Here is an 18,635-nt window from a genome sequence, read left to right as displayed (position 1 = left end):
TTCACTCACACACACTTACACACACATACACATATTCACTCACTGACACCCACATGCACACACTGACTCTCACACTCACTTACATATTCATTCACTCACACACATACTCACACACACACTTACACATTCCCTCACACACACATTCACTCATAATGCTTTCATAATAATTTCATAATTCACTGCGCCAAATACTTTCCGGAATTAAGTAAGCAGGAGGCGTCCCTTCAGAGAGAGAGTGTTCATTGTATTTCAACAATCTATCTCTGAGATTTCCATGTGTAAGTGGGATGCGTAGGATTGTCAGTTTGGTTTGGAGATTCTTAAGTATAATAGGTTTCCGCACGTGTCAGACACCCGGCTGACCCAAAAAAAACATGCACAAACACACTCACGGACACACACATACACACACACGCGCGCATAAACCCACATATTCCTACACACACATAGACTTTAACTCCCAATAAGGCTCCTCTGACAATGCAACACTTCCCTCCCAGTGCTGTACTGGAGGATCAGCTTAGACTGTATGATTCCAAGTCCTGACGTTTGCAAGTTCTTAAACTGTAAATGAGACATTAAGCCTCACTCCCTGCTGTCTGTGCCCTATTCTCTGCATTGCTGTTGGAAAGGAGAAGGGAGTTTCTCTCTCTCCCGGTGTCTTGGCCGACAATCCCCCAGATAAAATCACTCGTTCACTTCATGGCTGCTTGCGGGGACGTTGCTGTGCGCAAATTGACTACTATGTCCTTGTGCAAATCGCACAGTCACTACACGTTACAGAGAATCGTGTGAAGCGCTTTGAGACGTCCTCCTGACGTAAAAGGCACTGTGTCAAGTGCAAAGATTCTTCTTCTTCTCCCCCCCACCCCCCCCCCCCAACACCACCGACCCCGGATTAACCGTTGCTCACCCCACAGTACATCGGGTGCCAGCCTGGACATTTCACGTTGGGGGTCGGGGCGGTAGGTTTTGAGATGCTCCCTTACTGAAGGACGATCAATGAGGAAAGACTTAAGGGCCTGTGGTGTAATCAACAGTAATCCTGGATCACTGAGCCTGAGTTCAGTGGTTTGAGGGGAGGGTGACAATAATAATCATCCTTCCATTTGATAGAGTGCCTTATTATGTCTATGAGACGTCTCAAAGCGCTTCACAGAATATACTGTAATGACTGTATTTTGTGGGTGAAACGTGGTAACCAATTGCGCACAGCTGTGTCCCACACACAGTCGTTGATTGAGTGACCAATTTTTTGGGGGGAGGGATCGCTCCCCTCTCTCCCTCGGTTGGTGTTAACTTCAAACACTCCATCCCTCTGTCACCCCCAACACACTCTCTCTCTAGCTATCTAGCTAGACAGACAGAACAGACAGATAAAGAGGGGGGGTTGCGGAGGGCAGGATCGAGAAAGAGTATAAAGAAAAAAGAGAGGATGAGTGAAGGAAGGGAGAGTAGGAGAAAGAGGAATAAAAAGAGAAAAAGTGGGAACGGGGAGAGAAAGAGGGAGAGAGGAGGAAAAGAGAGGATAGAGAGAGCAAGAGATGGTATAGAGAAAAAGAGAGAGGGATATGAGCGAGAGGATGAGAAAGAGAGGAATAGAAAGTGAGAAATAGAGGGAACGGAGAGAGAGAAAGAGAAAAGAGAGAGGATAGAGAGAAAGAGGAATAGAAAAAAGAGAGGGGAAGGAGGAAGAGGGAAAGAGAGCAGGGGAAGGGAGAGGGGATAGAGAGAAAAAAAGGAATAGAGAGGAGGGGAAGGAAGGAGGGAGTGAAAAAGAGATGCTATTTCTCCATTAGCAAAGAAAACACAGCTGCTCCCATTCCCCACCAGATGGAAACCAATCATTAAGTGGGAATTAGTTATATGTGGGACTAATGGTGAGTACAGGTTGCCAGGGGTGACAGCTCAGTGTGAGCCATGCGATGACACCCAGCCTGGGGGTCCTCACTAACTGACACCCCTACACCATCGCCTGACCTCTCTCACTCCCACATCGCTTGCTAACCCTCCCCTCCACCATCGCCTGACCCACCCCACTGCCCCATTGCCTGATCGCTCCCCTCCACCATCGCCTGACCGCCTCCAACTCCCCGATCGCCTGACCCCTTCCAACTCCTCCATCGCCTGACCCCCCCCTTCCAACTCCCCCATCGGCTGACCCTGCCACTTCTCCATCACCTGAACCACCAACTGCCCAACACCTGACCCCCCCCCTCCCCCATCGCCTGACACTCCCACTCGCCCATCACCTGACCCCCCCCACTGCCCCACTGCCTGAGCCCCTACTGCCCCACTGCCTGACCCCCCCCCACTCCCCGATTACCTGATACCCCCACTCCACCATTGCCTGAGCCCCGCCCCACTCCCCCATCGACCCCTCCCCTGCTCTCCCCTCCAGCACACCCTCCATTACCGAGGGCTTGTTTTATTCCTGAACAACCCACTCAATTTTGGTCACTCAACCACGACCGTTTGTGGGACGCTGCTGTGCGCAATTGTCTGCTGCGTTTTGCCCACAAAAATGCACAGTCAATTCGCTTTACAGTATATTTGGTGAAGCTCTTAGAGATGTCACAAAGTCGTGATAAGGCGCTAGGAACACCATCATCATTATAACCCGCCCACCCCCACTGCCTTCACTTCAATATGGAACAAATTAATTATTTATTGATAAATTTGTCGAGTCATCTCAAAGTGCTTTGTAGGATTTTACTGTCAGATGTAGTGACTGTGTATTTTGTGAGCAAACACAGCAGCCAGTGATTTTTATCTGCGGATTGTTGGCCAGGACACCAGGAGGGAGAGAGAAACTCCCTTCTCTTTTCCCGACAGCGAGATAATAATAAATAATAATCCTTGCATTTCATACAGCACCTTATCATGTCTTCGAGACGTCTCAAAGCGCTTCACAGGATATACTGTAAAGTGAATTGACTGTGCATTTTTGTGGGCAAAACGCGGCAGCCAATTGTGCACAGCAGCGTCCCCACAAACAGCTGTGGATTGAGTGACCGATTTATTATTATTTGTTTTGAAGGAATTATTACCCCCGAAAAAGTGATCTGCCGATCAACTAACAACCGGGTTCCTACTTACTGCTGGGGAAACAGATCTTTAACATCCACCTCCACAGGGCACAGACAGGTTTAACGTCTCATCCGAAGAACGACGTCTCTGAAAATGTGGCGCTTTCTCTCCCCCCAGCGCTGCGCTGGGTCATCAGCCTGGACTGTGAGCTCAGACTCCCCTTTGGGAGGAGGAGTTGGGATGGGGGGGGTTCGAACCCACAATCTCCTGACTCAGAGGAGAGAGGCTGAAAGACTGAGCCCGTCTTCGAGTTCTGCCGGGATTTAAGTGAGATCCACTCACCCAGTGTTCACTCCAGACGCAGATTGCACTCAGCGTGTATGGCGGGCCTGCCCTTTTAAGACTAGCCATCTGCAAAAGGTGAAATCAATTACTTTCAATAATTCATAACCTGACTGAAATTCCATTCACATTATTCCCTTTTCCCAATAAATGCCAATTCCGGGCTGGACCGATGGGAAAACCACGTCAATCACATCCTGGCGCTCAGCTCCTCAATTTCACCAGCAACAAATTACATTCACGCAGCACTTTTCACGTCGGGAGGACCCCCAAGGTGCTGGATAGTCAAGGGTTTGGCAGCCGAGCTGGGGGTTAGAATCAAGAGGGATGGTGGGCAGGGAGGGTAGAGGTAGGAGCGTGATTTCTTGTTAGTCGACCGAGTGTCTATGACACATGCGGAAACCCATCACCGTGCTTAAGAGTCTCCAAACCACACTGAGAATTCCATACGTCCCACCTACACATAGTTATCCCAGAGATAGATTGTGGGAATGGAATGCTTGTCCAGCTAGGACCACCCTACCCATTAGGGCTTCGGTTTGCAGGGTTAATAGGAGCCGATTGGGATGACTTCCTGCCCCCAGTTACTGGTCTGCCCTTCCAGGTCCTGCCGATGAGCCAGGCCGGGCTGTCCTGTCCTGTCATCAGCAGTGAGTGCCCTGGAATACGACGGCCCTGCCTGGCTCAGGAACCAGTGGTGGGACCGCAGTAATCCTGGGCAATATCAGCATCAAAACAAAGGATGAGAAGGAGCCCTTTCAGCCTCTGAAACCTGTTCCATCACTTTATCCGAACAGTGAACTATTAAGTGTAGTGACTGTGCGTAGATGAATCTGGCAACCTGTCTGCACACAGCAACATCCCCACAAACAGCTGTGAAGTGAATGATGGGTTGTATCTGGGGAATTAGCAGCCAGGACACTGGGAGAGAGAGAGAGAGAAACTCCCTTAATTTTTCCAACAGAGCGATCTGCCAATCGACAAACAACCGGTTTCCTACTTACTGCCAGGTAAACAGATGTGTGGAGTAAGGAAACTTGCCTAAGGTTTCGCCCTGCCCGGGAATCGAACCCGGGTCCTCTCACTTGCGAGGCGAGCGCACTACAGGACTGATCTTCAGGACTTCTGTAATATAGTGCAGTAAAGTCGAGTGACTGTGTCTTGTACATGTGTGAGCGGGGCTGAGGCTGACCGGAATTTCACCCAATGAGGAGTAATGGCTGGATGAATGATTTAAAGGGTTTGTGGGGAATAGAGAGGCGGATTTGCAGTTATGTGGCTCCAGCAATGAAACAGTTAACGACACAGCCTGTTTCCCCCCCCCCCACCACCCACCCGCCCTCTGCAGTTTTACACGCCGGCGTGGTGACAAGTCTGGGAAAGGACATTGGGGGTGAAAGCGAGGGAGAGAGGGGAGGAGACGGATAGACAGTCACAGAGATTTACAAATATATCTGCATCTAACCCATCCTTAAGACGCTGGTGTTGCGTGCGGGAGGCTTTGTGTGTGTGTGTGTGTGTTTGGGGGGGTGGGGGGGGGGTTAGGGTGTGTGGGGGGGGGTTGAGGGTGGATTTGCAGGTGGCAAACAATGACGACCTCAATCATTTTCTAGTCCATTTCCTTCTCCACCTTCTCCCTCTCATCAGCCACTTCTCCCTCTTCCCCCTCCCTCTTTTTGTCTCGTCTCGTCTGGTGAACAGGAGAAGCTCTCACTGATTCAGGGCATATTTTTTTTTTTTTTGGGGGGGGGGGCGAGGAGAGGAAAGGAGAGAAGGGGGTGGTGGGGGGGAGGGGGGGGGGAAGAGAGAAATCTGTATCACAGAAAGAAAAAAAGAGAGAGAGAGGGAGGGAGGGAGAAAGAGGTGTGATAGAGTATTGCTCATCCTAGGACAGTGCTGGGTTTTATTGGCCAGTGGTTGGGGGTTGGGTGTAAGAGGGCGAGGTTGAGCTTGAGGTTGGGGTGCTCAAGGCTGGGCTGGGACCATGGCTTGGCCATGTATCAGTCGAGCTTGCTGCATCGCTCGCTTCTGGAGCCAGTTGGACAAGGCGGACATCGCTGTGCCTTTGGTCTACACCAAGTACTCGGACGTGACCGAGCCCCCGCCTCAGCCCCGGCCCCCAGGCGCTGACACACATCCCAGCAGAGCCAGCCAGGATGCTGTTGCCAAGGCGACCGAGGTACCGTTTTATGTCTTTTTATAGTGTGTGTATGTATGTGTGAATATATATATAGAGAGATACATCTTATGTATAAATGCATGTTGTATGTGTATCTGTATGTAGATACATATCACGTGGGTATGTAGATACATATTGTATGTGTGTGTATATGTATATGTAGATGCATGTTATATGTGTCTGTGTATATATGTTCCTCTTAAGTATATATCTTCATGTTTATATTATCATTTAAACATATAAATATATAGTGCATATTTATACATTGTGTGTGTATAGATATCTGCATATACAATACATAACTTGTGTGTATATATATATATTACATTTATATACATCTTGCCTATCTTGTGTATATGTATGTGCTTATTGTGTATGTATACACACACGCATTAAATACATATATGATACACACATTTATAATTGCATGTTTATATATAGTGTATGTATATATTGTATGTGTGTTTATATATAATACATATTGTTGCATCAATACATATATATTGTGCGTGTATAGTCTGTATATTTGTATATATTATGTTTAGGAAATATATTTTGTTTTGCAAAGGCGTTTCTTTCTCTCTCTTTCACCCCAAACAAAAAAAACCAAAACCCACAGAATTAAAAAGGAGACTGACTTTCCTGGTTAGAACTCTTGTGTGTGTGTGTGTGTAAATACCATTTGTTACACACACACACCCCTCCCCCAGAATGCACACCCTGGTTCGTGTGATGAATGGACTGGGAATTTTCTATCAAGGCGATATAATCGCCTCAGTCTTTAATTAAAGCTCTCTTCTCCCGCACCCCCACCTCCCAGCACACAGACACACTCGTATACAGAACCCCACACCCTCCAATAATGCAATCTGTCCATTGTAGGATTCACACACTGAAAACGTAAATGCACATTTAAGGATGTCTTTTCTGTTCTAATTCCTTTGGGTCATGGCTTTGGCAGACGTGTTTCTGGGCGTCTGTCTAGCCTCGCCTCCCCTCCCTCTCTCTCCCTCTCTCTCTCTCTCTCCCCACACCCTTCTTGCATTTATTAATGTTTGACGTTTCGCCTAAAACATATACAATCAATTCACTTGACAGTGCATTCTGTGAAGAGCTTTGAGACGTCTCAAAGACATGATAAGGCGCTATATCGAACGCAAGGATTATTGTTATATTATTATTACATGTTTCCCTTCTCTCCTGCATCCCCTCTGTCTCTCTCACTCTCCCCATCTCTACCTGTTCCCTGCAATAGGCAGAGAGAATGAGACAGAGAGGAAACCACCACAGTTTGGATTCCAGTCCTGAACAATAGCAGCTTAATTGCCCCACACCCCGCAGACACATTCACACACACACACACACACACACATAGTGCATCTCATTATCATACACAAACCTGGGTATATCCCTGTCTCTCTCACACACAGTATCTCACTGTCTGTCACACACACTGTATCTCTCTTTTTCTCTCTCTCGCATATTGTATCTCACTATCTCTCTCACACACACTGTATCTCACTATCTCTCTCACACACATTGTATCTCACTATCTCTCTCACACACACTGTATCTCACTATCTCTCTCACACACACTGTATCTCACTATCTCTCTCACACACATTGTATCTCACTATCTCTCTCACACACACTGTATCTCACTATCTCTCTCACACACACTGTATCTCACTATCTCTCACACACACTGTATCTCACTATCTCTCTCACACACACTGTATCTCACTATCTCTCTCACACACACTGTATCTCACTATCTCTCACACACACTGTATCTCACTATCTCTCTCACACACACTGTATCTCGCTATCTCTCTCACACACACTATTCACTATCTCTCACACACACTATCTCACTATCTCTCTCACACACACTATATCTCACTATCTCTCACACACACCGTATCTCGCTATCTCTCACACACACACACTGTATCTCATAATCTCTCTCACTCACACACACTGTATCTCACTATCTCTCACACACAGACTATCTATCTCTCTCTCACGCACACTATATCTCATTATCTCTCTCACACACACTGTATCTCACTATTTCTACCACACACTGTATCTCATGATCTCTCTCACACACATAATATCTCACGATCTCTCACATACACCCACACTGTATCATGATCTCTCTCACACACACACATTGTATCTCACTATCTCTCACACACACTATATCTCACTATCTCTCTCACACACACTGTATCTCACTATCTCTCACACACACTGTATCTCACTATCTCTCACACACACTGTATCTCACTACCTCTCTCTCACACACACACATTATATCTCACTATTTCTCACACTCACTATCTCACTATCTCGCACACACATACTGTATCTCACGATCTCTCTCACACAATATCTCACGATCTCTCACACACACCCACACTGTATCATGATCTCTCTCTCACACACACGGTATCTCACTATCTTTCTCACACACACTGTATCTCATTATCTCTCTCACACGCACCCACACTATATCTCACTATTTCTCACACTCACTATCTCACTATCTCTCACACACACTGTATCTCACGATCTCTCTCACACACACAATATCTCACGATCTCTCACACACACCCACACTGTATCATTATCTCTCTCACACACACACACACACACGGTATCTCACTATCTTTCTCACACGCACTGTATCTCACTATCTCTCACACACACGCACTGTATCTCCCTGTCTCTCACACACACTGTATTTCACTATCTCTCATACACACACTATCTCACTATCTTTCTCTCTCTCTCTCACACACACACACACACACACATTGTATCTCACTGTCTCTCTCTCACACACACAGAAAAATCCCATCCAGACAGTCATCCCCACAGACAGACAGACAGACAGACACCCGGGTGGGGGGAGGGGGGGATTGATGAATAAACCAGGATAAATAATTGATCATTGATTTTACCTTTGTTTGGAATGTGGGATTTTTCTTTATTCAAAACAGGAAGAATTTAGCAGCTCTCCCCCTCAGTCACTGGAATAAAATAAAATATTACTGGGTGGGGGGAGAAGGGTCGCTCTATGAAAACTAATAGCTGTCTGCAGTCTGTATAATGGAGCCAGTTTTTATTAGACAAACCGTGGCTCTCCTCAGCTCCTACTGAGGGTGTGGTGTGGCCGAGTTTGCTGACTGAAGCCTCAGTAACTGGTGCTGGTATTTCAAGATCCTTTCACTCGTCTACAAATCCCTTCACACCCCGGCACCTCAGTACCTCTCCGACCTGCTTACCCCCCACACCCCCACCACACTCCTCCGCTCGGCTGGCTCCGGCCTCCTCCATGTCCCTCGTCTCCTCCTTTCCACCATCGGTCCCCGTGCTTTCAGCCAGTACGCCCCGAAACTCTGGAACTCTCTTCCTCTATCCCTCCACCTTGCCCCCTCCCTTTGACTGTGCTTCCCCCCCCCCGCCCCACGGCTAACCTGCGCAAAGGGCGCTGGATAAATGTTACCCCCTCTGGAACTCCATCCCACAGTCTCTTCGCTTTGCCCCCTTGCCTTCAAGGCCTGTATCAAGACATTCCTTTTTGACTGAGCCTTCGTCCACCTTCCTACCCCCACCCTCCCTGCCCTCCATCCCTCCTGATCCCAATCCCCAGCTCGGGTCCAAATCCCTGACATCCTTGGGATGTCCTCCTGATGTGAAAGGCGCTGTGTAATAATAATCATAATAATCCTTTCATGTGATGAAGGTCTTCATATTGTTGAGATGTTTCAAGGCACTGCACAGAATGTCCTGTAAAGTGAATTGACTGTATATTTTGTGGGCGAAACACAACAACCAATTGCCACAAGCAGTGTCGCACAAACAGTTTTTATTGAATGACGAACACAAAAATATATATATCTTTTGCCTTGGTTATGACCTCCCAGAAAGCAATCGGCCATTCAACTAACTACCAGGTTCCTACTTACCGGAGTAAGGAAACTTGCCTGAGGTTTTGCCTCACCCGGGAATCGAACCCGGGTCCTTTTGCTTGCGAGTGCTCTAACTAATATGCTACAGTAAAGCGTAGTGACTGTGCATTTGTAGATAAATGTGGGGAGTGACCACATAGAGGTTTTAAAATGAGGAGGGGGTTGATAGCGTCAATAGGGAGAAATTATTATAAATGCAAGTTGTTGTTGCTGCTGTACTGTTAGCAGTTGTTGGGAGTGCTGTAGCCTAGTGGTTAGCATGCTCGCCACACAAGAGAGAGGACCCTGGTTCAATTTCCGGACAGGGATAAACCTTAGGCATGTTTCCTTACTCTACGTGCCTCTGTGGTGCATGCCACTGAATTAACTTGGCTTAAATCGAACCTAACAGTCCATTGGCAGATCTGGCTGGACCTTATCAAATCTTACGGCTCCGCCCTCGCCTCTGTCAAATCGTCGTTCTACTCCAAGACAACCTTGGAGGCCGAGGACAACCCCAGGCTCCTCTTCTCCAACCCAACCAACTCCTCCGCCTATCCTCTCATGCCTCACTCATCCTCACCTCAAATGCTAACTGTGAGGCGATGCTGGACTTCCTCAAATCCAAGAGTCGAGGGGATCCACTCAGCTGTCTCTGCCCATCCGTCTGCTACCCCCTCCCCATCTCCCCCTTTCACCCTGGCCCCTACCCATCCCTCCCTCCACTCCTTTAAACTTGTCTCTCATCACCACAATAACCCGCATGAAACCGACCACCTGCTCCCTTGACCCCATCCTTACCCATCTCCTTACCTCTCAGCTTGACTTCCTTGCCCCTCTACTCCCAGACATCATAAACCTCTCCCTATCCACTGGTATTGTTTCCACCCTTTAAAAATGGCTGTCATCACTACTATTCTGAAAAAATCTTCCCTGGACCCATCGCTGCTCTCAAACTACCGCCCCATCTCCAACCTCCTTTTCCTCTCCAAGGTCCTGGAATAAGTTGTTGCTTCGCTCCTTTGTCTCTCGCCACTCCCTTCACGAACCCCTCCAATCGGGTTTCTGTGCCACTGACAGCACAGAAACAGCCCTGGTCAAAGTGACAAATGACATTCTCTCCATTTGCGACCAGGGATCCCTCTGACTCCTTGTACTCCTTGACCTCTCTGCTGCTTTCGAAACCATTGACCACTCTATCCACCACCTCTCCTCTCACCTTCATGATTCTGTCCTTGACTGGTTCAGAGCGTACACCTCACACCGCCTCCATTTCATCTCACAAATGGTTTCTCCTCTAGCCCCCGCAACATCTCGTGTGCTGTTCCTCAACTTCTACATGGTTGCGGTTGATACCCAACTGTATCTCTCCACCTCCACCCTTGACTCCAGGACCACTGTCAGACATCAAGTCCTGGATGACAGCTAACTTTCTTTGGTTGAACGTCAACCAGACCAAGGTGCTCCTGATTGGCTCCCGTCAGCGCCTCCACACCTCAGGTGCTGACAGTATCACCATCCATGGTTGCACACTCCATCTTGCTAAGCCAGTCCGGAACCTTGGGGTCTTGTTTGACCCTCCTTTCTACCCCACATCTGCTCCATGACCCGCTCTGGCTTCCCTCAGCTCCGCAACGTCGCCCGGCTCTGCCACTGCCTCGCACCGCAGAGGAAAGTGAGTTAATGTTTTAGGTTCCCAGCGTTCAGTGTTCCCAGCGACTTCTTTTTATTTCAGATTTCCAGCATCTGCGGTATTTTGCCTTTTCTTTGTTATTGCGGGCTCCCAATCACCAAACGGATCAATTTTAGATCCTCTCATTCGTATTCAAGTCACTTAATTCCCTCACGTCTCCCTACCTCTCCAATTTGCTTACCCCACCACTCCACCACCTGCTGCCTTCGTTCGGCCGGTTCCAGCCTCCTAATTGTCCCTTGTCCCCTCCGTTCCACCATCGGTGACCGTGCCTTCAGCCACTACACCCCGAAACCCTGGAACTCTCTGCCTCAGACCCTTCATCCCTCACCCACTTTCAAATCCCAACTAAAGACCTTCCTTTTTGATCGTGCTCCCTCTTCCCCTGGCTCGGGGTCGGACTCCACCACTGTCAAGCATTCAAGGAGCTACCCCGGGTGAAGGGCGCTGTATAAAGGGCGCAAGTTGTTGTTGTTATTGGTGTGAATTAAAATAATAATAATAATTTGGTCACTCAATCCACGACTGTTTTGTGGGTCGCTGCTGTGTGCAATTGGCTGCTGTGTTTCGCCTACAAAATATACAGTGAATTCAATTGACAGTATATTGCGAAGCCCTTTCAGATGTCTCGAAGATGTGATAAAGCGTTATACCAAATGCAAGAATTTTAATACTAATTTTTGTTGTTGTTGCTGTTGTTGATGTGTCGTTAGTTGCTGTTGTTGGTGTGTTGTTATCTGCCGTTGTTTGTTGTTGCTGTTCTTGGTGTGTTGTTGCTGTTGGTGTGTTATTGCTGTTGTTGGGGTGTTGTTAGTTGCTGTTGTTGGGGTGTTGTTAGTTGCTGTTGTTGGGGTGTTGTTAGTTGCTGTTGTTGGTGTGTTGTTAGTTGCTGTTGTTGGTGTGTTGTTAGTTGTTGTAGTTGGTGTGTGGTTAGTTGTTGTTGCTGTTGTTGCTGTGCCGACTGGCCCCGGCCTTCTGCTCGTCCCTCGCGCCCTCCACCCCACCATCAGAGGTCGCGCTTTCAGCCACTATGCCCCGAAACTCTGGAACGCTCTCCCTCAATCCCTCCGCCTTGCCCCCTCTCTGCCCTTTTTCACGTCCCGCCTGAAAACCTTCCTCTTCGACCTTGTTTATGGCCATTTTCCCCCTTCCCCCCCCTGGCTCGGAGTCAGGCTCCACCACTGTTATGCGCTCTGAGACGCTGGCCCTGCGTGGAAGACGCTGCATAAGCACGTTCAAATTGTTGTTGTTGTTGGTTTGTTGTTGGTGTTGTTGTTGGTGTGAGGAAGCCGGTTGATGGCTGCTGTGGTTGTTGGGTTACAGGCTGGCTCCGAGGCCACAGGGGAGGTCCCCCCATCGCTGGCTGACTCTCGCCCGGCTCGAGGAGGGAGTCTGTGATGAGACACGATTACAGGGCTTGGAAGGTGCGTCCGGAGCCCAGCTGTAAACCCAAGCAGGAGTACACCCCAGCCGACATTCCCCTGGAGAAGGAGAGCCAGTACAAGAAGGATTTTAAAGCCTGGCCCATCCCCAAAAGAGATCACCCCTGGATCCCCAAGCCAGAGCGGGGAGCCCAGGGCCATGTGCCTGGGGGGGAGGAGGGCACCCCAATCCCTGCTCCAACCCCCCCTGCAAAGGGCAAAGCAGCGGACGCCTTAAACCGGCAGATCAAACAAGAGACCGGGACCGGCACCTCCTACAGGTAAAGAAAACTAATTTAATACTTCTGCAGCTTGTGTAGCATCATTGAATCCTTCCAGATTCATGTCCAGATTCATCCTTCAGATTCAGGATTGGAATCATTCCACCGTGGCTCTGTGACGCTAACAATGTCCAATCTGTCACCTCTTGCAAGACCTTCCAGGTTGCTCATCTGTTGGCCAGACGTCTTGCATTAATGCGACCACAGCTCCATTGTTCGTTACCTTTCCCTTTTGCTTTATGAGCAATATTAGTTTCCTTATCTCCCACCAATGGAGTTAGACCTATTATACTTTGGTTTATGTTTCCGCTGGTATACTTTAAGGTTGCGCCTAATCGGTTCGGGTTCTCTCTTAAACCTACCACAACCACCCCAGAACTCCGCTGCCCAGATTCTCACCCGCACAAAACTCTGTGCCCCCATCATTCCAGCCCTTGCCAGGCTCCACTGGCTCCTGGTTTTCAAATCCCTTCATGCCCTCGCACCTCCTTACCTCTCCGATTTGCTTAGCCCCCACTCCACCACCCACTGCCTCAGCTCCGCTGGCTCCAGCCTCCTGTTTGTTCCTTGTCCCCTCCGCTTCACCATCGGTGGCCGCGTCTTCAGCCACTACACCCCGAAGCTCTGTGACTCTCTCCCTCAATCCCTCCGACTTGCCCCTCCCTCTCCACTTTCAGATCCCAGCTAAAGACCTTCCTTTTTGATAGTGCTTACGGTTACCTCCCTCTCCCCCCTGGCTCGAGGTCAGACTCCGCCACTGTCAAGAGCTCCGGGATGCTAACCCGGGTGAAGAGACTGTATAAATGCAAGTTGTTTTTGTTGCTGTTGTACTGTAAAGTGTAGTGACTGTGTATTTTGTGGGCAGATGCAGCAGCCAATGTTTCACAAACAGCCATGAAGTGTGCGAATGATTTTATCTGGGGGATTGTTGGCCAGGCAACCGGGGAGAAAGAAACTCCCTTCTCTTTTCCAATAGCTCCACAGGAGATCTTTAACATCTGCCTGAACAGGGCACAGTCAAAGTGAGGTTTAATTAATTGTAGAGTCCTGTAGCGTATTGGTTAGAGCTCTCGCCTCGCAAGAAAGAGGACCCGGGTTTGATTCCCGGGCAGGGTGAAACCTTTGGTAAGTTTCCTTACTCCACACGCCTCTGTTTACCCAGCAGTAAGTAGGAACCCAGTTGTTAGTCTACTGGAGGTTCGTTTTCCGGGGTTAATAATACCTTCAAAAGTAATAATAATAATTTGGTCACTCAATCCATGACTGTTTGTGGGACACTGCTGTACGCAATTGGCTGCTGCGTTTCACCCACACAAAAAAAAGTCACTCCGCTTTAAGCTCTATTCTGTGAAGCGCTTTGAGATCTCAAAGATATGACTGGGAGGGCGTCTCAAAGTGCTTCACAGGATTTACTGTAAAGTGCAGTGACTGTGTGTTTTGTCACACAGCCAATTTGCGTACAGCGACGTCCCACAAACAGTTGTGAAGTGAACGAGTGATTTTATCTGGGGGAGATTGTTGGGCAGGACACCGGGAGAGAGAGAGAGAGAGAGAGAGAGAGAGACTCCCTTCTGTTTTTCCCAATAAGGCTGCGGGAGATCTTTAACATCCACCTGAACAGGGCATAGTCAGGGAGTGAGGTTTAATAACCCTCTGAAGGATGGCGTCTCTGACAAGTTGGTGCTCTCTCTCTCCCCCTCCCCCCCAGCGCTGTATTGGAGCATCAGCCTGGACTGTGAGCACAGGCAGGAGTTCGGTTTAACGTCTCAGCGTGGTTGGTCTTTTATTGGATCAAGTTGGTAAATTAGACCTGGAAACACTCCCGAAAGACAAGACAACAGGAACAGCCCTGTGCTTTGGTAGACAAATTAAATAAAGCGTTTCCCCTGAATTTAATTAAGACAGCAAATTCTTCCCGTCTCCATTAGTCATGGAGCGAAAGAGGCAGAGCTGTAAGGAAAGCTGGCTTCTCTTTCTATTGGGGGGGGGGGGGGTGCGAGCTGCGATGGGGTGAGGGGGAGAGGAATTGTGAGAGGAGGGGTGCAGCCTAGAGATTCATAAACGTGTGATCTGGATACAAAATGCCAGCCAATACAGCAATTATTGTCAGATTTAAGATGCTTTGGAACTCTATCCCCCAGTGCCTTCGCCTCGCCTCCTCCCTTTCCTCCTTCAAGGCCGGTCTCAAGACCTTTCTCTTTGACCGTCTGTGCCTTCAGCTCCCCTCTCGACTCTCTACCCCCTCCTCGCTCCCTCCCTTCCCTCCCCTCACCCTGACCATTTCCCCCCTTCTCGCTCCGTCCCTCCCCTCCCCTCACCCCGACCATCTCCCACCTCCTCGCTCCCTCCCTTCCCTCCCCTCACCCTGACCATTTCCCCCCAAGGCTCGGGTCCTGACCCAACTGTACAGCGCCTTGGGACGTCCTCCCGACGTGAAAGGCGCTCAATAAATGGAATCTTGTTGTTGTTGTTGTTGCTTTACTCCAGGGCACTGCTGTTCAGGGAGGCTGGTGCTTTCTCCTCTCCTGGAGTTCCCTACTCTAACCCCATTCCCCTGCTCTCTCTCTCTCTCCATCATGCCTTTGCTGGTGCTCCGCATTTTCTTCCACCTCCGTCACTTTGCCCACCTCCGTCTGTACCACACACCCACAGCAGCCGAAACCCTCTGTCCACGCCTTCGTCACTTCCCGACTGGACTATTCCGATGCCCTCCTCGCTGGTCTCCCCAGCTCCACCTCACACAAAATTCAACTCACTCAAATCGCTGCTGCCCGGATTCTGACCTGCACAAAACTTTGTCGCCCCATCGCAACAGTCCTCGCCAGGCTCCACTGGCTCCCAATCACCGAACCGACCGATGTCAAGATCCTCTCACTCGTGTTCAAATCCCTTCATGCCATCGCACCTCCCTACCTCTCCGACCTGCTTACCATCCCCCCGCCCACTCCATCACCCACCACCTCCGCTTGGTTGGCTCCGGCCTCCTGTTTGTCCCTCGTGCCCTCCTCTGTTCCACCATCGGTGGCCGTGCCATCAGCCACTACGTCCCAAAATGTCTCCTTCAATCCCTCCGCCTTGCCCCCGCCCTCCCTTCTTCCCCTCCTTCAAATCCCATCTAAAGACCTTCCTTTTTGATCGTGCTTACGGTCCCGACCCCCGCCCTCTCCCTCTCCCCTTGGCTCGGTGTCGGGAACCTCGCCACTGTCAAGCGCTCCAAGAGGCTACCCCACGTGAAGGGCACTGTCTAATAATATTATTATCATCCTTGATATTGTTGATGATGATGTTACTTATGTTGTAACTGTTGATGTTGATAATAATAATAATAATCCTTGCATTTGATACAGCACTTTATAACGTCTTTTGAGACGTCTCAAAGCGCTTCATAGAATATACCGTATGTATTTTGTGGGCGAAACACGGCAGCCAATTGCGCATAGCAATTGATGTTGATAATGGAGCCCCGGAGCTCAGTGGTGAGAGCCCTCGATTCGCAAGCGAGAAGACCTGGGTTTGATTCCCGGGCAGGGCAAAATGTTGGGCAAGTTTCCTTACCTCCACACGCACGCCTCTGTTTACCTCGTTTGTTAGTCGATTAGTGGATCGCTTTCTGGGGGTAATAATCCCTTCAAAGCAAAAATACATTTAAAAAACTGTGGGCACTCAATCCACAACTGTTTGTGGACGCTGCAGTGAGCAATTGGCTGCTACATTTCGCCCGCAAAACATACAGTCAATTCAGTTTTTAGTACGTTCTGTGAAGCGCTTTGAGACGTCTCGACGATGTGATAAGGCGCTGTATCAACCGTGAGGATTATTATTCTTATTATTCTTGATGTTGATGATGTTATAGCTCTTTGTTTCATCTGTGTGTGTATTGCGCGCGTGTGTGTGCACACGTGTGTGTTGTGTGTGCAATGTGCGCGTGTGCGCGTGTTGCTGTGTTGCTCATGGTCTGCCTGGTGTGATCCACCCACCCCTCTCCTCCCCCCCCACCCACCACCAGAAACGAGTTCAAGCCCTGGACGGCAGACATCAAATCCAGCAAGGTGACCAAAGCCAAGCAGCTGTACCACCCGCCCAAGGACAAGGTCGCTCACGAAACCAGCTACAACACCACCTTCAGGGGGCAGTTCAGCAAACGTGCCGAAATCATCCGCCCTGGCCTTGCCGACAACAAGGTCTCCGAGAGAAGGAGGATGCGCAGTCTCTACAGGGAGGCGTATATAGAGCCTAGCAGGGTACCAACTGGAGGCTTACTCCAATAAATCATTGTTTGTTTGTTTATTTGCCTTCAAGGCCCTCCACGGCCTTGTTCCTTCCTACCTCTGCGACCTGCTGACCCCATATCAACCTGTCCGCTCCCTCAACCTGCTCCATGCGGTTGGCGATCGGGCCAACAGCCTCTCTGCCCCCACTCTTTGGAACTGCATCCTACATTCCCTTCACCTTGCTCCCTCCGTTGCCTCCTTCGAGGCACGTCTACGACCCTCCTCTTCGACCACACCTTTGTCACCCTCCTACCCTTACCCTCCCTGACCTGCACGCCTCCTGATCCCAACCCCCCGCACCCCCAGCTCGGGTCCAAATCCCTGACTTTCCAGCGCCTTGGGACGTCCTCCCGTCATGTACATTTATTGTTGTTGTCCTCCTGGTGTGAAAGAAAGTCGCTGTATTCAATGTCAGGATTAATATTATTGTCACGGTTTTTCTTTCCCTCTCTTTCTCTGTCTCTCCTCCTCTCTCCCCTCCTCCTCTCTCCCCCTCCCTATCTATCTCGCCGTCTCCCTCCCAATGCCCCTCCCTCTCTCCCCCCTCCCTCTCTCCCCTCCCTCTCTCCTGTCCACCCTCTATCTCCCCTCACTTCCCCTCTCTCTCCCCTCCATCTTCACGCCCCATCCCCCTCCCACTCTCTCTCCCCCTTCCTCTCCCACCACTCCTTCTCTCCCCCTCCCTCTCCCTCCCTCTCTCCCCTCCCTCTTTCCTGTTCCCTTCTCGCCCCCTCCCTCTCTCCCCCCCCATCCCCCTCCCATTCTATCTGTCCCCTCTCTCCCCGTTCCCCCTCTCTCCCCTCCCACCCTCTCTCTCCCACAGCCAGACAAGCCCACCGTGACGAGTTCCAAACCAAAAAAGGCCTCCAGCCACAAAGCCCCACGGAAAGCCAAGGACAAGCCGGTGGGGGGAGGCAGAGCGGCCAAGAAAAAGGCCGGGGGGAGTCAGTGAACCCGGACCCCCCACCCCAGGAGCCCGTCAAGACCCCCGAGATCAACAACAAACTAGCCGAAGCGAAAGAGTAACAGCTACAAGAGTAACCTGTACTCCAGGTCACCGGGCTCCATCACACGCACTCCCTCCCTCACTCCCTCTCTCTCTCCCACCCGCCCACACTCTCTCTCACTCATTCCCTCATTCTCTCTCTCTCTCTCTCTCCCTCACTCACTCTCTCTCACTCCCCCCTCCCCCTCTCTCCCTCTCTCGCACTCTCCCTCCCTCCCTGCCCCTCTCTCCCTCTCCCTGCTTCTCTCACTCCCTCCCTCTCTCACTCTTTCCCTCTCTCGTTCTTTCACTTCCTCCCTCTCTCACTCCCTTCCTCCCCCTCACTCCCGTTCTCACTCCCTTTTTCACTCCCTCCCTCTCTCACCTTCTCCCTCTCACCCTCTCCCTCCCCCCACACCTACACTCTATCATTCTCTCTCATCCTCTCTCCCGAGCGGAGAATCTCTTTCTCCA

At 50.0% G+C, this 18,635-nt stretch overlaps 1 protein-coding gene across 1 annotated transcript; it reads left to right on the top strand.

Moving 5' to 3' along the window:
• Positions 1-5,194: 5,194 nt before the first annotated feature.
• On the top strand, positions 5,195-18,202 carry LOC103188600 (microtubule-associated protein 6 homolog). The gene is given in 6 exon segments (XM_042333989.1): positions 5,195-5,551; positions 12,527-12,598; positions 12,601-12,905; positions 16,912-17,146; positions 18,000-18,113; positions 18,116-18,202. Coding segments are annotated over 6 exon segments (1,008 nt in total). The 5' UTR covers positions 5,195-5,356.
• The last annotated feature ends 433 nt before the right edge of the window (positions 18,203-18,635 follow it).

This window comes from Callorhinchus milii, unplaced genomic scaffold (assembly GCF_018977255.1).
Source record: "Callorhinchus milii isolate IMCB2004 unplaced genomic scaffold, IMCB_Cmil_1.0 Scaffold4, whole genome shotgun sequence".
NCBI classification, from domain to species: domain Eukaryota; kingdom Metazoa; phylum Chordata; class Chondrichthyes; order Chimaeriformes; family Callorhinchidae; genus Callorhinchus; species Callorhinchus milii.
The sequence above is the reverse complement of the archived record's forward strand: the minus strand, read 5'-3'. Positions and strand labels throughout refer to the sequence as shown.